We start from the raw sequence: 20,158 nt of genomic DNA, 5'->3' as shown, positions 1-20,158 counted from the left end.
CGGTAACCCCCGAAACATTCCCGGTGGCCGAAACTTGACTTCCTATATATAATTCTTTACCTCCGGACCATTCCGGAACTCCTCGTGACGTCCGGGATCTCATCCGGGACTCAGAACAACTTTCGGGTTTCCGCATACACATATCTCTACAACCCTAGCGTCACTGAACCTTAAGTGTGTAGACCCTACGGGTTCGGGAGACATGCAGACATGACCGAGACGCCTCTCCGGTCAATAACCAACAGCGGGATCTGGATACCCATGTTGGCTCCCACACGTTCCACGATGATCTCATCGGATGAACCACGATGTCGAGGATTCAATCAATCCCGTATGCAATTCCCTTTGTTAATCGGTATGTTACTTGCCCGAGATTCGATCGTCGGTATCCCAATACCTTGTTCAATCTCGTTACCGGCAAGTCTCTTTACTCGTACCGCAATGGATGATCCCGTGACTAACGCCTTAGTCACATTGAGCTCATTATGATGATGCATTACTGAGTGGGCCCAGAGATACCTCTCCGTCACACGGAGTGACAAATCCCAGTCTCGATCCGTGCCAACCCAACAGACACTTTCGGAGATACCCGTAGTGCACCTTTATAGTCACCCAGTTACGTTGTGACGTTTGGCACACCCAAAGCACTCCTACGGTGTCCGGGAGTTGCACGATCTCATGGTCTAAGGAAAAGATACTTGACATTGGAAAAGCTCTAGCAAACGAAACTACACGATCTTTTATGCTATGCTTAGGATTGGGTCTTGTCCATCACATCATTCTCCTAATGATGTGATCCCGTTATCAATGACATCCAATGTCCATAGTCAGGAAACCATGACTATCTGTTGATCAACGAGCTAGTCAACTAGAGGCTTACTAGGGACACGTTGTGGTCTATGTATTCACACATGTATTATGATTTCCGGACAATACAATTACAACATGAACAATAGACAATTACCATGAACAAAGAAATATAATAATAACCATTTATTATTGCCTCTAGGGCATATTTCCAATAGTCTCCCACTTGCACTAGAGTCAATAATCTAGTTACATTGTGATGAATCGAACACCCATTGCGTCCTGGTGTTGATCATGTTTTGCTCTAGGGAGAGGTTTAGTCAACGGATCTGCTACATTCAGGTCCGTATGTACTTTACAAATATCTATGTCTCCATTTTGAACACTTTCACGAATGGAGTTGAAGCGACGCTTGATATGCCTGGTCTTCTTGTGAAACCTGGGCTCCTTCACAAGGGCAATAGCTCCAGTGTTGTCACAGAAGAGAGTCATCGGGCCCGACGCATTGGGAATCAGCCCTAGGTCGGTAATGAACTCCTTCATCCAGACTGCTTCCTGTGCTGCCTCCGAGGCCGCCATGTACTCCGCTTCACATGTAGATCCCGCCACGACGCTTTGCTTGCAACTGCACCAGCTTACTGCTCCTCCATTCAAAATATACACGTATCCGGTTTGTGACTTCGAGTCATCCAGATCTGTGTCAAAGCTAGCGTCGATGTAACCCTTTACGACGAGCTCTTCGTCACCTCCATAAACGAGAAACATATCCTTAGTCCTCTTCAGGTACTTCAGAATATTCTTGACCGCTGTCCAGTGTTCCATGCCGGGATTACTTTGGTACCTTCCTACCAAACTTACGGCAAGGTTTACATCAGGTCTGGTACACAGCATGGCATACATAATAGACCCTATGGCCGAGGCATAGGGGATGACACTCATCTTTTCTATATCTTCTGCCGTGGTCGGGCATTGAGCCGTGCTCAATTGCACACCTTGCAATACAGGCAAGAACCCCTTCTTGGACTGATCCATATTGAACTTCTTCAATATCTTGTCAAGGTATGTACTCCGTGAAAGACCAATGAGGCGTCTCGATCTATCTCTATAGATCTTGATGCCTAATATATAAGCAGCTTCTCCAAGGTCCTTCATTGAAAAACACTTATTCAAATAGGCCTTTATACTTTCCAAGAATTCTATATCATTTCCCATCAATAGTATGTCATCCACATATAATATGAGAAATGCTACAGAGCTCCCACTCACTTTCTTGTAAACACAGGCTTCTCCATAAGTCTGTGTAAACCCAAACGCTTTGATCATCTCATCAAAGCGAATGTTCCAACTCCGAGATGCTTGCACCAGCCCATAGATTGAGCGCTGGAGCTTGCATACTTTGTTAGCATTCTTAGGATCGACAAAACCTTCCGGCTGCATCATATACAACTCTTCCTTAAGGAAGCCGTTAAGGAATGCCGTTTTGACGTCCATCTGCCATATCTCATAATCAAAGTATGCGGCAATTGCTAACATGATTCGGACTGCCTTCAGCTTCGCTACGGGTGAGAAAGTCTCATCGTAGTCAACCCCTTGAACTTGTCGATAACCCTTAGCGACAAGTCGAGCTTTGTAGATGGTCACATTACCATCCGCGTCCGTCTTCTTCCTAAAGATCCATTTGTTTTCTATGGCTCGCCGATCATCGGGCAAGTCAGTCAAAGTCCATACTTCGTTTTCATACATGGATCCTATCTCGGATTTCATGGCTTCTAGCCATTTGTCGGAATCCGGGCCCGCCATCGCTTCTTCATAGTTCGAAGGTTCACCGTTGTCTAACAACATGATTTCTAGGACAGGGTTGCCGTACCACTCTGGTGCAGAACGTGTCCTTGTGGACCTACGAAGTTCAGTAGTAACTTGATCCGAAGCTTCATGATCATCATCATTAACTTCCTCCCCAGTCGGTGTAGGCACCACAGAAACACCTTCCCGCGTTGCGCTACTTTCCAGTTCAGAAGGGGTGACTATCACCTCATCAAGTTCCACTTTCCTCCCACTCAATTCTTTCGAGAGAAACTCCTTCTCCAGAAAGGACCCGTTCTTGGCAACGAAGATCTTGCCTTCGGATCTGAGGTAGAAGGTATACCCAATGGTTTCCTTAGGGTATCCTATGAAGACGCATTTCTCCGACTTGGGTTCGAGCTTTTCAGGTTGAAGTTTCTTGACATAAGCATCGCATCCCCAAACTTTTAGAAACGACAGCTTAGGTTTCTTCCCAAACCATAATTCATACGGTGTCGTCTCAACGGATTTCGACGGAGCCCTATTTAAAGTGAATGCGGCCGTCTCTAAAGCATAGCCCCAAAATGAGAGCGGTAAATCGGTAAGAGACATCATAGATCGCACCATATCCAATAGAGTGCGATTACGACGTTCGGACACACCGTTTCTCTGAGGTGTTCCAGGCGGCGTGAGTTGTGAAACTATTCCACATTTCCTTAAGTGTGTACCAAATTCGTGACTTAAATATTCTCCACCACGATCTGATCGTAAGAATTTTATTCTCCTGTCACGTTGATTCTCAACTTCACTCTGAAATTCCTTGAACTTTTCAAAGGTTTCAGACTTGTATTTCATTAGGTAGACATACCCATATCTACTTAAGTCATCAGTGAGAGTGAGAACATAACGATATCCTCCGCGAGCCTCAGCACTCATTGGACCACACACATCGGTATGTATGATTTCCAATAAGTTGGTTGCTCGCTCCATTGTTCCGAAGAACGGAGTCTTGGTCATCTTACCCATGAGGCATGGTTCGCACGTGTCAAATGATTCGTAATCAAGAGACTCCAAAAGTCCATCTGCATGGAGCTTCTTCATGCGCTTGACACCAATGTGACCAAGGCGGAAGTGCCACAGATATGTGGGACTATCGTTATCAACTTTACATCTTTTGGTATTCACACTATGAACATGTGTAACATCACGTTCGAGATTCATCAAGAATAAACCATTGACCAGCGGGGCATGACCATAAAACATATCTCTCAAATAAATAGAACAACCATTATTCTCGGATTTAAATGAGTAGCCATCTCGAATTAAACGAGATCCAGATACAATGTTCATGCTCAAAGCTGGTACTAAATAACAATTATTGAGGTTTAAAACTAATCCCGTGGGTAGATGCAGAGGTAGCGTGCCGACGGCGATCACATCGACCTTGGAACCATTCCCGACGCGCATCGTCACCTCGTCCTTCGCCAGTCTCCGTTTATTCCGTAGTTCCTGTTTTGAGTTACAAATATGAGCAACCGCACCGGTATCAAATACCCAAGAGCTACTACGAGTACTGGTAAGGTACACATCAATTACATGTATATCACATATACCTTTGGTGTTGCCGGCCTTCTTGTCCGCTAAGTATTTGGGGCAGTTCCGCTTCCAGTGACCACTTCCCTTGCAATAAAAGCACTCAGTCTCGGGCTTGGGTCCATTCCTTGGCTTCTTCCCAGTAACTGGTTTACCGGGCGCGGCAACTCCCTTGCCGTCCTTCTTGAAGTTCTTCTTACCCTTGCCCTTCTTGAACTTAGTGGTTTTATTCACCATCAACACTTGATGTTCTTTTCTGATCTCCACCTCCGCTGATTTCAGCATTGAATATATCTCAGGAATGGTCTTTTCCATCCCCTGCATATTGAAGTTCATCACAAAGCTCTTGTAGCTTGGTGGAAGCGACTGAAGGATTCTGTCAATGACCGCGTCATCCGGGAGATTAACTCCCAGCTGAGTCAAGCGGTTGTGCAACCCAGACATTCTGAGTATGTTCTCACTTACAGAACTATTTTCCTCCATTTTACAGCTGAAGAACTTGTCGGAGCCTTCATATCTCTCGACCCGGGCATGAGCTTGGAAAACCAATTTCAGCTCCTCGAACATCTCATATGCTCCATGTTTCTCAAAACGCTTTTGGAGACCCGGTTCTAAGCTGTAAAGCATGCCGCACTGAACGAGGGAGTAATCATCAGCACGTGATTGCCAAGCGTTCATAACGTCTTGGTTCTCTGGGATTGGTGCTTCACCTAGCGGTGCTTCTAAGACATAATCTTTCTTGGCTACTATGAGGATGATCCTCAAGTTCCGGACCCAGTCCGTATAGTTGCTGCCATCATCTTTCAGCTTGGTTTTCTCTAGGAACGCGTTGAAATTGAGGACAACGTTGGCCATTTGATCTACAAGACATAGTGTAAAGATTTTTAGACTAAGTTCATAATAATTAAGTTCATCTAATCAAATTATTTAATGAACTCCCACTCAGATAGACATCCCTCTAGTCATCTAAGTGAAACATGATCCGAGTTAACTAGGCCGTGTCCGATCATCACGTGAGACGGACTAGTCAAGATCGGTGAACATCTCCATGTTGATCGTATCTTCTATACGACTCATGCTCGACCTTTCGGTCCTCCGTGTTCCGAGGCCATGTCTGTACATGCTAGGCTCGTAAAGTCAACCTAAGTGTATTGCGTGTGTTCCGAGGCCATGTCTGTACATGCTAGGCTCGTCAACACCCGTTGTATTCGAACGTTAGAACCTATCACACCCGATCATCACGTGGTGCTTCGAAACAACGATCCTTCGCAACGGTGCACAGTTAGGGAGAACACTTTCTTGAAATTATTATAAGGGATCATCTTACTTACTACCGTCGTTCTAAGCAAATAAGATGCAAAAACATGATAAACATCACATGCAATCAAATAGTGACATGATATGGCCAATATCATTATGCTCCTTTGATCTCCATCTTCGGGGCACCATGATCATCTTCGTCACTCGCATGACACCATGATCTCCATCATCATGATCTCCATCATTGTGTCTTCATGAAGTCGTCACGACAACGATTACTTCTACTTCTATGGCTAACGCGTTTAGCAACAAAGTAAAGTAATTTACATGGCGTTTATTCAATGACACGCAGGTCATACAAAATAATAAAGACAACTCCTATGGCTCCTGCCGGTTGTCATACTCATCGACATGCAAGTCGTGATTCCTATTACAAGAATATGATCAATCTCATACATCACATATATCATTCATCACATCTTCTGGCCATATCACATCACATAGCACTTGCTGCAAAAACAGGTTAGACGTCCTCTAATTGTTGTTGCAAGTTTTTACGTGGTTTGTAGGTTTCTAGCAAGAACGTTTCTTACCTACGTATGACCACAACGTGATTTGCCAATTTCTATTTACCCTTCATAAGGACCCTTTTCATCGAATCCGTTCCGACTAAAGTAGGAGAGACAGACACCCGCTAGCCACCTTATGCAACTAGTGCATGTCAGTCGGTGGAACCTGTCTCACGTAAGCGTACGTGTAAGGTCGATCCGGGCCGCTTCATCCTACAATGCCGCCGAAACAAGATACGACTAGTAGCGGCAAGAAGAATTGGCAACATCAACGCCCACAACTACTTTGTGTTCTACTCGTGCATAGTAACTACGCATAGGCCTGGCTCATGATGCCACTGTTGGGAATCGTAGCATAATTTAAAATTTTCCTACGCTCACCAAGGTGCATCTATGGAGTATACTAGCAACGAGGGGAAAGGAGTGCATCTACATACCCTTGTAGATCGCGAGCGGAAGCGTTCCAATGAACGTGGATGACGGAGTCGTACTCGCCGTGATTCAAATCACCGATGACCGAGTGCCGAACGGACGGCACCTCCGCGTTCAACACACGTACGGTGCAGCGACGTCTCCTCCTTCTTGATCCAGCAAGGGGGGAGGAGAGGTTGATGGAGATCCAGCAGCACGACGGCGTGGTGGTGGATGTAGCGGGATGTCGGCAGGGCTTCGCCGAGCTTCTACGAGAGAGAGAGGTGTAGCAGGGGAGGAGGGAGGCGCCCAAGGCTGTAATGTTGCTGCCCCCCTCCCCCCCTTTATATAGGCCCCCTGGGAGGGGGGAGGGCGCCGGCCAAACCCCATCTAGAGGGGGGGCGGCGGCCAAGGGGGTGCCTTGCCCCCCAAGGCAAGTGGGGCGCCCCCCACCCTAGGGTTTCCAACCCTAGGCGCAGGGGGAGGCCCATGGGGGGGCGCCCAGCCCACTAGGGGCTGGTTCCCTTCCCGCTTCAGACCACGGGGCCCTCCGGGATAGGTGGCCCCACCCGATGGACCCCCGGGACCCTTCCGGTGGTCCCGGTACAATACCGGTAACCCCCGAAACTTTCCCGGTGGCCGAAACTTGACTTCCTATATATAATTCTTTACCTCCGGACCATTCCGGAACTCCTCGTGATGTCCGGGATCTCATCCGGGACTCCGAACAACTTTCGGGTTTCCGCATACACATATCTCTATAACCCTAGCGTCACCGAACCTTAAGTGTGTAGACCCTACGGGTTCGGGAGACATGCAGACATGACCGAGACGCCTCTCCGGTCAATAACCAACAGCGGGATCTGGATACCCATGTTGGCTCCCACACGTTCCATGATGATCTCATCGGATGAACCACGATGTCGAGGATTCAATCAATCCCGTATGCAATTCCCTTTGTTAATCGGTATGTTACTTGCCCGAGATTCGATCGTCGGTATCCCAATACCTTGTTCAATCTCGTTACCGGCAAGTCTCTTTACTCGTACCGCAATGCATGATCCCGTGACTAACGCCTTAGTCACATTGAGCTCATTATGATGATGCATTACCGAGTGGGCCCAGAGATACCTCTAGGGCATATTTCCAATAGAAACTATAAGCCCCTATCTTTCTCTGTGTCCGATTAAAACTCCATACCCATAAGTATTCCGTGAGTGTTAGCAATTGTGAAAGACTAAATGATAGTTGAGTATGTGGACTTGCTTAAAAGCTCTTATATAGACTCTTTCCGATGTTATGATAAATTGCAATTGCAGTATTAGATTTGTTGACAATCATAAAATAACCCGGCCGCTATAAGATTTATCTATTTTGTCGCTTTCGGGTTGAAAGTACAACAATTATTTGCAACACTAATGTGTACAGTTCCAATGGACTCAACGTATCATGCATTTTAAGGGTGTTGTTGTCGCAGTGACTGTTTGTGCCGCAGTCGATGATGCCTTGATCTCCAACATGATTAATGGATCAAGATGGTGGTATCTTATGAGCAGGATACTACTATTATGATGAGTTTTCAAACCTGCAAGCTGATTAAGATTTCAAGAGTGAGTAATAAAGTAGCCCACAAAAATGGCTGCTTATGCTAGGCAACTGGGAGATTCATAATTTTTTTTGCTATATGCTAGCTTTTTTTTGAAACGAAAGCAACGCTTTATAGATTAACGGTGCTTAGGCAAATCCCCGAAAGCACATTCAGCCACTGAGGGCGGTACATTGTTCTCCCACTGCATACAATCGTTCGGTAGACAGGTACTACCAATGTGAGCAAGCTCATTTGCAACAGAATTCACATTCCGGCTGCAAGCACGCACACTATGCTTGGCAAACCACAGTTTCAGCTGAAACTTAATGTCCTCTATGACTATAGCGTACGGTGTGGAATCCACCTTCTGGAGATCCATCGCATCAGCAAGTAGCTGCGGGTCCGTCTCGAAAATTACTCGAAGTACACCCAGGTCTGCTGCTAGTGCAACTGCCGCCCCCATTGCATTTAGCTCAGCTTGAAACGCATCCTGAGTGTGCTCCTGTCTCCCTGCTCGCGCAGCGATGATTTGACCGTCAGAATCACGGACGACCACACCCCATCCTCCAAAGCTGCTATCAGGAGTGAAGGCTCCATCTAGATTGACCTTTAGCTCATCATGGCTGGGGGGCTGCCATTTGCCTACCCTTGTTTCCTTTGGTTCTGACTGAAAAATCTGTGCACATTCAATGGTACTGCTGCGGATGCGACGCACGAGCTCTGCCGCACTGACCGTCAGTTCTTCCTCCCGGACTTTGTTCCTGATGTTCCACCACTGCCACCATAAAGTGCTTATCATCACCCTGTTGTTAACATCCATCTCCCAAACAGAATCAAGCATTGTGTGCGCGCCTGTTATGCCTTCTAGCTGAATTCTTTCCTTCTCTAACCAGAGCTCCTGCCAAACTTCCTTCACCACCTTATAGCGAATGAATAGGTGGCCTCCATCCTCCACCGCCCGGCCATAGAAGAAGCATTTTGACTGCTTCAGCTTCACACCTTTCCTCTCTAGATTTGTACAGAGAGCTAGGGACTCATGCCTGATCCGCCATACAAACATCTGCAGCTTCGTCGGGCACGGTAGCTTCCATATGCGCTTCCAGGACTGGTCTGAATTTTCCTCTAGCCGACCGACTCCGGCCGAGCTTGAGCCTGGTGCTCCATTGCTTATCTCACTGCGCAGTTCCATGTGCTGTTTGTATGCACTTTTTACAGAGTGGTTCCCTTGCTATCAAAATGTCAAGCAATAAAATCATCCGCTCCTTCCCGTAGAGGTATCTACAGAATAATTCGAGCATCGTCCATGCAGAAAGTTTCCTTGACGAGCCTCTCATCCCATCCACCAGTGATCGGACAAATGAGTTCTTCCACCTGGGACAGGATGCTTGCCCCTCTTGGAGTGATAACTCTCCAAGACCACAGCCTCGGAATCAGCGAATCTGTCCAGATGTTCACATTGGAGCTGTCTCCTATCCTCCAGATATAACCTTCTTTGATTAGTTCCAGCCCATGAAGAATGCTTCTCCACGAATATGAGATGCCATCGTGCAGAGTAGCTTCAAGGACACTGCAGTTTGGGAAATACCGTGCCTTTAGAACCCTCGTGCATAGACAGTGTGGGTTTTGGATCAGCCTCCACCCCTGCCTTGACAACATAGCGACATTGAAACTGTGCATATCCCTGAAGCCCAAACCCCCCACTGCCTTGGGCTTCGTCAGCTTGTCCCAACTCAACCAGTGAATGGGGTTCTTCTTATCCTGTTGGCTCCACCAGAATTTCCCTAACAGTGCATCCAGCTCCGAGCAGAAAGTTTTGGTTAGGTCGAAGAAGACATTGCAAAGGTAGGAATCGCCTGTGCCACAGCTTTAACCAGGACCTCCTTGCTTTCCTTTGCCAGTAGTCTCTCCTGCCAACCATAGACACGTCCACACATATTTCGTTTGATGTATTCAAAAGCATTCCTCCTGGACCGCCCCACGTGGACCGGAAGACCGAGGTACTTTTCATTCCAGTTTTCACTCACAATCTGAAGCATGGACTTGACTGAAACCTTATCTGTTGCACAAGTGTTTGGACTAAACATGATGGCTGATTTCTCCACATTTATGCACTATCTAGAGCATGCTTCATAGAGTTCAAGTGCCTCATGTAGTATCGTCGCCTCCTGTTGGTTTGCCTTCATCAATAGCATCGAGTCATCGGCAAAAAATAAATGTGGAACACAAGGTGCTCTTGGGCAGATCTTCACTCCATGCAGCGTACTGTTCTGATCTGCATCCTTTAGCAGAGCTGAGAGGCCCTCTGTACAGATGGCAAAAAGGTAGGGGGACAAGGGATCCCCTTGCCAAAGGCCTCCCGAAGGGCACAACTGATGTGTGTAGGCACCATTGACCTTTATCTGGTACCGCACTGTTCGGACACACTTCATAATTAGGTCCACCCAACTCCTCCTAAATCCCAACTTGCATAACATGGCCTCAAGGGAGCACCATTCCACTCGGTCATAGGCTTTTCTCATGTCCGCCTTCACCGCATCAAATCCTTCCTTACCGCTGCGCTTGTTCATGATGTAATGGGAGATCTCATATGCTATGAGAACGTTGTCAGTGATTAACCTGCCCGGCACGAAGGCACTCTGGTTATCTGAGATGATGGAAGGTAGGATGAGCTTCAATCTGTTCGCTAAAACCTTGGAGACCAATTTATATAGTACATTGCAGAGGCTGATTGGTCGTAGGTCCTTTAGTCTCTGTGGATTCTTAACCTCAGGGATCAACACAACCATAGTGTCATTCTAGGCTCCTGGGATATCTCCACCATTCAGCACAGCCAATACCTCACTCACCACATGATTCCCCATAAACTGCCAGTGGCGTTTAAACACTACGGCTGGCATGCTGTCCAGACCAGGAGCCTTGAGGTCCCCAATGTGATCAAGTGCTGCCTTCACTTCTTCTCGCGTGAATTCTGCTGCAAGCATATCATTCATTGCAGTAGTGAGGCGTGGTTGGACCTTATCAATGAGTTCAGGTATCCGATGTGGGTTAGAAGTTGAGAAAAGATCCTGAAAAAGAGCACACATAGTTAGTTAACTCCTCCCCTTCTGCTACCATCTAACCATCGTCCCTCCTTAGCTCCTTGATTCTATTTGCTCTTCTCCTCCCTGTTGCCACTGACTCCAGGTATTTTATGTTCCTATTGCCATCCCGCAACCACCACATATGAGCACGTTGCTTGAGCATCGTATGCTTCTTCTCTTCTAACTCCTCTCTAATTTTGTTCTCTGAGACCGCCTCCCTCATGCAGCCTTCGAGCTCCCTCTTCGCCTTTTTGAGTCTCCCTTCCAACTCCCCTACAACCTCCCTACTCCAAGTACTTATCTCCCCCGCCACTCTCCGTAGCGCTTGGCTTACACCTCCTTCGCCGCTGTCCCAAGTACTATCCTAGGCCTCCTTGATAACATGTTCACATCCTTCTTCCTACAACCATTGAGCTTCAAACCGAAAACGCCTGTCTCCGCCCTTCTCCCGTCTATCCACTCCCTCAGTTTGTACAATGATAGGTTGATGGTCCGAATGATGAGGTTCACCATTCACTACTGCAAAGTTTGGGAACAGGCTGCACCATTCATCGTTCTCTACTGCCCTGTCAAGTCGTTCGTAGATATATGTACGCAGTTCCTTGGTATGATTCCTCCAAGTGAAAGTATCTCCTTCATAGCCGATATCTGAAAGTTCACAGATTGCAAGGCCTCCCTGAAACCATCTAGATAATGTTGGGGCCGATCCGCACCCCCTACCTTTTCAGTACTAGTCATTATTTTGTTAAATCACCAAGACAAATCCACGGCCTTGCCTCTTGATGTTGTTGTTTCAATAGTCTTAGTGTTCTCCAAGTTTGTTTCTTCCTTTCCATTGCAGACTCGCCATAAACTCCAGACATCCGCCATACTAATACATTCTCGTGTGTAGCATCCACATCAATATGCCTTCTACCGTATGATCTCAGCGCCACGTCCATTCCCCTTTTCCAGAATAGAGCAACTCCCCTACTTCTCCCTTCTGTCTTCCATGAAACCATGTGTGCTAGCCCGAGGCTCCATCGAAAACGCTCCAACTCCTTCTCCTCCAATATTGTCTCACATAAAAAAAGTAAATCGGGATCCTCCACTCTCCCCAGATCGAGAAGAGATTGAACTGCCGGACCATTCCCGAGTCCCCGGCAATTCCAGCTTATGATTTTCATTAATCTCGGCGGGGCTGTTGAGACAGCCCGGCCGATATGATTGTGTTTGAGTGACCCCCTTCCACCGCTCCCTCCTCAACTAGCACTCTTCCTTCCCCCCCACATGGCCTTGCTCTCCCCCCCCCTTTTCCTTTCTTAATTGTGTTAATATCTTCCACGCCCATTTCCTCCCCACTCCTCTTCCCAACGAGTACACCCAGTCTCTCCCGAGTCCCCATATCGGATGTACGCTCCTTACGCCTAAACTTCCTGCCCCCAGGCTCTTTCCCAGCCTTTCCACCCAACTCCTTCCTCGCATCCTTCCCCTCTTCACCCTCCTTTCCCAAGTCCACCCTTGCTCCTGCGTTCACCTTAAGTGGCCTATCAACCATCATCGTGTTTTTTTCTACAACATTCTTTTCTTTAGGATCAGCCCCAAACCCCAACTGTTTAGCTTTTATGCTCCCTGCTGGATTACCATCACCTCTCTTAACTTTCAGGGGGCTAGTGACCTCTTGCTCACCCCCGCCATTACTCTTGCCACTGCTTCTTGATGTCGTGGCTTCTTTCTTCCATGTTTGGGCATCACTACCCGAACCTCTTGAGCCCTTCCCCAGATTGTACTGTCGACGGTCTCCCATTACATGGCTGCCTCCACTTCCCCTCCCCCCACTCGAAGTCCTGCTTTCACTGTTATTTCTACCCTCCAACCACTTCCCTTTCCCTCCATCTTCTCCCTTTCCGCCAGTGTCCTCAGCCCTCATCCATGGTCCGTATTGTGGTGCCTCTCCTCGAATCGGCTTCATGCTGCACTCCTTCTGCCCATGTCCAATCACACCACACGTGTAACAGAAGTTGGGCATATATTCATATTCAAATCGGTACCAAAGTAGACTTTTCTTCTTCTTTTTATTATTCCCGTCTCCCTCCGGCTCCTCCACAGCCATGGCTGCTTCCTCCTTCTTCTCCCTATCAAGCACAAACCCCCTCACAAGTGGCTCGGTGATGTCTAACTTCACTTTGACCCGAAGGTACTTCCCCACCGCCTTGCCATCATGTCCCACTTCTACATCTACTAGCTCATGGAAATCTGCCCCAATTCTTTCTCCAGTTGCTCTGTTCATATATCCTAGAGGCAGACCAAACACTCGAATCCACATCGGAATTAGATTGAAATCATACTCATGTACTGTCTTCTCCAGATCGAACTCCTCCATTACCAGTAACTCTTTGTCAAACCACCATGGCCCTCTTCCAGAGCTCTCCTCCAACCAGACTCCTGGCAAAAGGTGAAGAGGAAGACATTCGTCCGCAGTTCCTTGCAGCCAAGGCCCTTAATCGGGCACCAAATCCTTCCAAGAGTTTGTCCAACTACACCTGCACGTGCTGGTCTTTCCGAGAACAATTTCCCCACAGCCTGAGGCTCGTCCGGAATCCAGTCATCCGCCTTGCCCTTTTCCAACATTCCAATCTTCACCCCTCTCCTCGCCGCCGCCAACAACTTTAGTCCCCTCATCAGGCCCTCCACATCCTCCATCTCCCACCTGTCACCCCTGCTCTCCTCCAAACGAGAACCCCTGGGCGCTCAGGATGATGCTCACGGTGCTCGCGGATCCGATCTGTGGAGGCGCCGATGACGAAAACCCTAGCAGGAACGGGATCGCCACGGAATCACCTTTCCGCGACTTTCGCTAACCGTCACCCTAAGGGATGGACCAAGTGACATAAAAACGACTACAGGCAAACCTGGCTATATTGCGAGCCTCGCTCTATGCTAGCTTCTATGTCCACTAGCCAGAGATTATACCCCTTTGTTCACGAAATGGACTCAACTTTTTTGGTAATAAATGTGGTCTAGTGTTATACTCATGCGTAAAACTTTGCGACAAAATGAATTCCGTGGAAATCTTGAAAAAATGCAGGTTTTAAAAATGTGGATGGTAACTTTTATACAATATCGGTTTTGTTTTAATTCGTCTTGAATCTGATGGAAGTTATTTTGTCACGAAACTTTACATACATGTATAGCGCTAGCCCATGTTTGTTCCAAACAAAGTTTCGGAAATATTTGAATTTTCTAATATTTTTTCAATTCAGGTGGTGCATCCATGTTTACCGTTGTATTTTAGGACATACACCAATGGATTATATCTTAGCGTTACCCATAATATGATGATAGTGGAGATTAAGTGTTCATCGAAATAAATAAATAACGGAAACACTAACGCCCACACGTGTGGCACTTCTTCAACTCGCCCACACGCCTGGATCGTCATCCAGTGCAGTTTGCACGAATCTTGACAAGAAAAGGTGGATTTGGTGTACCACGTAGGACGGGGCTGGTGTGTGGGCGTTGGAGAGTTTGCCCACACGCCCCACACCATGCTGTTTGCCAGCTCCGTGTGTGGGCGAACTAGTTTCTGCCCACACAATCACCACCTAGTCCATGCGCGTGTGGGCGAACTCCTTTTCGCCCACACGACGACTCCTACGTTGTGGATGGCAACTGCAGTTACGCGAACGGGGCAACTAGGCAAACACACATGGCAACTATAATTCGTTGCTAGACGGCAACTGCAGTTGCGCGTACGTGGCAACCAGATAAACACACATGGCAACTGTGATTAACCATACATGACAACTATGGTTGGACCACACGTGACAACTAGGTAAACACACATGGCAACTACTGTTTGACCATATGTGGCAAGTAGTTAATCACATACGGCAACTACGGTTTGATTACACGCGGCAACTACCATAAATTAGACATGGCAACTATAGTTAACCAAAACAGATAAAGTTGCCATGCTTTTACAACTACACTTGCCATCCCGGATAACTACATCTGCCATCCCGGATGGCAACTAAATCGTCATCCCGTGGGTACCTACCTTAGCTGCGCCAGGACGTGTGGGCATTCTTGCTTCGTGCCACACGCGCGAGGTGAAGATGAGTACTACTTGTTGGGCGTGTGCACGAAGTAGCTGCGCCCACACGTGTGGGCAATTCTAATGTCCGCCCACACACAGTCCGTGTGGGCTGCCTCGTGCTCACGCCACACACGATGTGTGGACGGATGCCTAATATACCACACGTGTGGCAGTTATCAGCGTCCATAAATAAATAGTGTGCTAGTTAAAGCAAAGGTGAAAGGGACACCGCAATATTCAATTCGTTGCCGTTAATTACAGCCAGATAATTCAATTTGAATGACACACACCAAATTTGTTGCTGCCTACCGGCTCCTGACCTAGGAAGCAGATTATTTAAACCATCAAATGTACTATTTTGAGCACCACAACTATGCGATTATAGCTCATCACCCAAAGCCAGACATAAATTTCCTGGTAATTAAGCAACTCCAATCCCTATATACAGTATATGATACAGAGATATAATTATCATATTAATTAATTCTTAGGCCTTATCTCGATTCCTTCGAGGATGAGCCCCTTCTTCCACTGCAGCTCCTCGAACTCGTGCAGTCCCATGGGAACATCCGCGCCTGCATCATCACCTGCGTTGCGTTCTTGACCGTGTGCATATCAACTCGGTGCAGAGGCCGCAGGAAGAGCGACGAAACAACAAAAAATCTTTTATCTTAGATCTAGGAAATCATCACCTGCGCTGGTGTGGAAGTCGCCAATTTCTAGCTCCAGCCAGCCGTCAACCCTCTCGCGCGGGTACCTGACGATGCCTCCTTCGTCCTCATCCTTGTGCTCATGCGGCTGATTCACGACGCAATTGTTGTTCATCGTTGAAGATGATGCCTCACCGATGGCAGCGCCACTGCAGGAAGCACGGTTGCATGGATGGAGAGACGCCGTGCGAGCGCTCCCCACCACTTGCCCGCCTACCTCGACCTTTGATATCTGGCTGCGGGAGCTGAGGCCGGAGGCATCGTGAGTAAGCTTGAAGACGAGGTAGGCCGCGTAGTGGGTGCCGGGAGAGAGCTCCCTGCTATTGATCACGCCAAAGATGCTGAACCAGCAGACCGACATAAGCTCCGCGACCATGGGGAACCTACCTTGTCAAACAAATGAACACAACAATTTACATGCAGTTTTAACAAACTCAAACCGACTAACCACAAATTTAAATGGTATGGTTGTATATGCAAATGCAAGCATGGAATTACCTTGAATCCGGGTCCAATCTCTCTCTCCAGTAAAGATCGATTTTACCCCAAGCGATTGCCAGCTCGCTTGATGACAGCATATAGCATTTGGCTCCGGTGGATCGATGGAGCCCAAAACTCTAGCACACACCCATAATTGGCCAGATTTATTGGTACTTCCTCCGTCGCACAATATAAAACGTTTTTTATTACTTAAAGAATGTATATTATAATCAATCATCTTAATTTACTTACTTTCTGAACCAATTCCACTTGAATTTACTTACCAAATTTTCAATCAAAATATAAGGTAATTCACGATCAGAATTTGATGAACATTTATTTACACAATCTAATTATTATTGACAGATAAATCATGAGCTAATGTATTAGAATATTTATATCCCGTTACAGGGCTGTACATGAGCACATGCAACAGGAGCGACCGAACAGGGCCCAGCACCACATGTGCCCCATTTTATGTGTTAATCAAGGTGTTTAATCGAAGCATTAGGTACTAGAGTAAAGAACTGTTTGAAATATTTTACTCGAACAAGCCACCCTAAGCATCTCTCTCTAATCACGATCCATCAGTTCCTCTCAGCTCTTTCAATCTCACAGGTCTTCCAAAATAGTCCCTCCGTCCCATAATAGTAGTGTCAAAAGCGCTCTTATATTATGAAATAGGGAGTAGCATAGTACAACTAGAAAAAGCAGATTAGGTATGTGCTATCTACATGTCTTTAAAACTTCTGCTTCCAACCGTGTGTAATTTTTGTGAAAAACTATACTGGTTGACAAAAATATTATTCTGTTGCTTTAACACATAGGGCCTAACTTTAATTTGCACAGGGCCTCTGATTTTCCAGGTACGGCCCTGTCCCGTTGCAACGCACGGGCATTGTTCTAGTTGCAACCTAAAGTAATTAGCAAAAATATCTTATATATTATGGGATGGGGAAGTATTTAAAATAGGGAGTACCTAGAACTCATCTAGATGAGACGTAATTTGGTCTCATTCACATGAAAAATAAGAACGGATACAACCCACGTTAGCACATACGCATCTTATAGCATCACATCCAATGGCTAAAAAAGGTGAATGAGACCAAACTAAATCTCATCTAGATGAATTCTAGCAAAACTGTTTAAAAAAAGAAAAGCAGATCGGTTGCCTTTTTGTCATCAGGAAATTTAGCACTCACCCTCTTGCCGTCGTCGAGCAGGACGTGCTCGTCGCTGAGTTCCATGAAGAGATCTTTTTTGGAGGAGGAGTCCACGAGGTGGACGGCTCGCTCCAGCACGGCGTCGCAGTCCGGCGGCAGGAACTGCTCCCACACGGCGTCCGAGTCCGCCGCCGATCGAAACACAGCCGACACCGTGGCGGCGCGGCAGGCATCGGCCGGCGAGGTCAGGCCGATGGCCTTCTCCAGGCATTCCTCCGGGATCCGCTGGATTCCGCCACTCGCTTGCTCTTCGTCTTCTTTCCTGGCCTGCTTCACCGTGGACTCCATCTAACTTTGGTCTGTTCAAGGCTGCTTGGCGTCCTACTATAAAGACGACCAGTCAATTAGCAAGCCAGTGTAGGCAGTGCAGGAACGAGTCATAAGCTGCGAAGTACTCCTACTAGTGAGATAGTGACATTTCATAGCTAGTCTATATGGAGTATTTTCGATGGTAGGGTAAAATATATGGAAATTTGGGACCACCCGACCGATTCAGTGCTCGTGTCCGTCGCGCAGCGAGCCGTTGGATCAACTGCGATCGGACGGGGACGCGTACTCCCTTTTTCAACGCGACCCTTGTTGAAACTTTTTTGGGCGCAACATCGGCTATATTGCAGAGCGACCATGCATGTGTCAGTCTCCTTACCGTTTGCCATGTTGTCCCATGGACCTACACACCACATCCCTCTATCTCTTATATCTAGAAGCGTCCTTGTCTTCAGATGACGCCTCCTGAGCTCCCCTCGTCTCTCGGGTCACGCCACGAGGGAGAGGTGCATTGCGCCGCCACACCCCACCCCGCAATCGGTGGTCCCGCCTGCCACCGACTAGATCACCTCCGCCGACAAAGCCTCCACCTTTGTCCTTCTTCCTACCCCGCGCTCCTCTACCGTTGCCTCTGCAAGATTCACTGCCGCACACGCGGCTCCCTCCATCAGCCTCCGGGACTCTTTGACTGTAGCCCCGCCCAGCCCCTGCACCTCCGTCTTTGCCATCCTCAGCATGGCCATCCGACGCCATCGACCGTGTCCGACCATGCCGCCACCACCTCAACCTCTTGCAGCTGCCGGCACCATCTCCTTCATGCCATGGTGTTGCAAAAGAGTTTTATGCTACACTACCCGAATTGCAAAAAAATTCTGCAACATGCTTGGCCGCCTGATGGCTCGCGACTGGGTCAATCTTTACAAAAGTTCAGCCGACTGACGCTTAGCATGCCTCAATTTATATTAAAAAAGATGGGCTAATTTCCATATGAACTGTCCAAATAATATTTCATTCATTAGTAGTCCTCCATCCGAGTTAATTGCATGAAAGTATCACAATTGGGGCATTATATGCAGATTGGTATCAACTTTCGTAATTTTTACATGTCAGTACCAACTTTCAGGCGCGCGGCTGCAGAACGGTCTAAACTCCGTATAAGCAAGTATTGACGCTGAAACTGACCGGTGGGGCTATCCTGTCGGGGCCCACGTGGCATGTTCTCTTACAAAAACCCATTGCTTTATATGTAATCACAAAAATACCATCATACACATAAAAAAGATAATTGAATATTGAAAAATGTTCAATGTACATAACATAAATGTTCTTCGTATTTTACACAGTAATGTTCAGTGTGTATTTATACAACAATATTCAGTGTATATTTTTTTAAATGTCGCATAATGTAAAAAAAAGTTCAATATATATTTAAAAACTTCATCGTATTTTAAAAAGATCATAAGCCTGTAACTTAATCCAAGCCAAAGAGTGCCATAGTGGTTTGCTCGCGCTAGAGATTAAGAAATTGCATTTTGTCCTTTCTTTAGTCCTTATAGATAAAATAAAAATTTGTGAAGCGGCAGCAAATGTATTTTTCTCCATTTCTTCCTTTCTTTATTCTTTATAGTTAAAACATTTTGTCTATCTCAGGTGCTAATTTTACACAGTGAACTTCTTAGTATGCGATATTTTAATTATATATAATATACGATGAACTTATTTAAATATACGATGAACCTTTTTCGCATTATGAAAATGTTTATCGTATAACCAAAAAATAGATACACCCGAAGAAATATTCAGTCTGTATACGATGTTCAGCGCAAAGATCTTATTATTACAAACTTGTGTATACATCTTTTTAATATCATATAACATTTAATACAAAATTTTAATATATACATTTTGTAGTACTGTATAAAAAACCGAACGGCCCGTAATATTAAGAAGTATACGCGTGCTACTTAACAAAAAAAAGGTATACAGGCGCAACGGCAGCGAGCGCCCGCTGCGAACCATTTGTCACCGGATCGAATACACGTTATCGCGCGAGTGTGTTTTCGATAAACAATTACTAGTATTGTATGATCAAATTATAAAAGAATGAACGCATGCCCTGAAATCAAACGATGCGATAGCGCAGCGGCAAAGTACGTGCGGCCCGGCGCCGTTCGAATCACGGCAGTCGCGCGCCCGTTTTCTTTTGTGAGCAGAACCCTTTTTCGCAAACAAAGGGATATTTACTTGGTTAAATAAAAAGCAAGGGTCTTTTTGGCAAAATAGCATGCCATGACAGCACCTGTTAATCAA

The 20,158-nt window shown here is 46.7% G+C and overlaps 3 protein-coding genes across 3 annotated transcripts in view; all 3 read right to left on the bottom strand.

Moving 5' to 3' along the window:
* Nucleotides 1–20,158, bottom strand: part of LOC109764614 (uncharacterized) — a 200,070-nt gene that overhangs the window by 135,001 nt on the left and 44,911 nt on the right. The window lies entirely within an intron of this gene.
* LOC141023228 (uncharacterized) lies at nucleotides 8,147–9,199 on the bottom strand. The gene has a single exon (XM_073499575.1). The coding sequence runs from the start codon at nucleotides 9,197–9,199 to the stop codon at nucleotides 8,147–8,149; it is 1,053 nt and encodes a 350-aa protein (XP_073355676.1).
* LOC109764624 (F-box protein PP2-B1-like) lies at nucleotides 15,579–17,877 on the bottom strand. Its single transcript, XM_020323425.4, has 4 exons — nucleotides 17,561–17,877; nucleotides 16,377–16,495; nucleotides 15,861–16,261; nucleotides 15,579–15,755 (listed from the first exon to the last, which is right to left on the bottom strand). The coding sequence occupies exons 1-4, from the start codon at nucleotides 17,867–17,869 to the stop codon at nucleotides 15,649–15,651; spliced, it is 936 nt and encodes a 311-aa protein (XP_020179014.3). The 5' UTR covers nucleotides 17,870–17,877; the 3' UTR covers nucleotides 15,579–15,648.

This window comes from Aegilops tauschii, chromosome 5, assembly GCF_002575655.3.
Source record: "Aegilops tauschii subsp. strangulata cultivar AL8/78 chromosome 5, Aet v6.0, whole genome shotgun sequence".
Classification (NCBI taxonomy): domain Eukaryota; kingdom Viridiplantae; phylum Streptophyta; class Magnoliopsida; order Poales; family Poaceae; genus Aegilops; species Aegilops tauschii.
This window is presented reverse-complemented; position numbering and strand designations above follow the sequence as displayed.

Excerpts from the sequence above, each read along its gene's own strand:
- LOC141023228 (XM_073499575.1), bottom strand. The coding sequence starts at position 9,199 with ATGGAACTGCGCAGTGAGATAAGCAATGGAGCACCAGGCTCAAGCTCG.
- LOC109764624 (XM_020323425.4), bottom strand. The coding sequence starts at position 17,869 with ATGGAGTCCACGGTGAAGCAGGCCAGGAAAGAAGACGAAGAGCAAGCG. Across the intron at positions 16,496-17,560 it reads TGCTCGACGACGGCAAGAGG|AGTTTTGGGCTCCATCGATC; the intron begins GTGAGTGCTAAA and ends GGTGTGTGCTAG. Across the intron at positions 15,756-15,860 it reads CGACTTCCACACCAGCGCAG|GTGATGATGCAGGCGCGGAT; the intron begins GTGATGATTTCC and ends AACGCAACGCAG.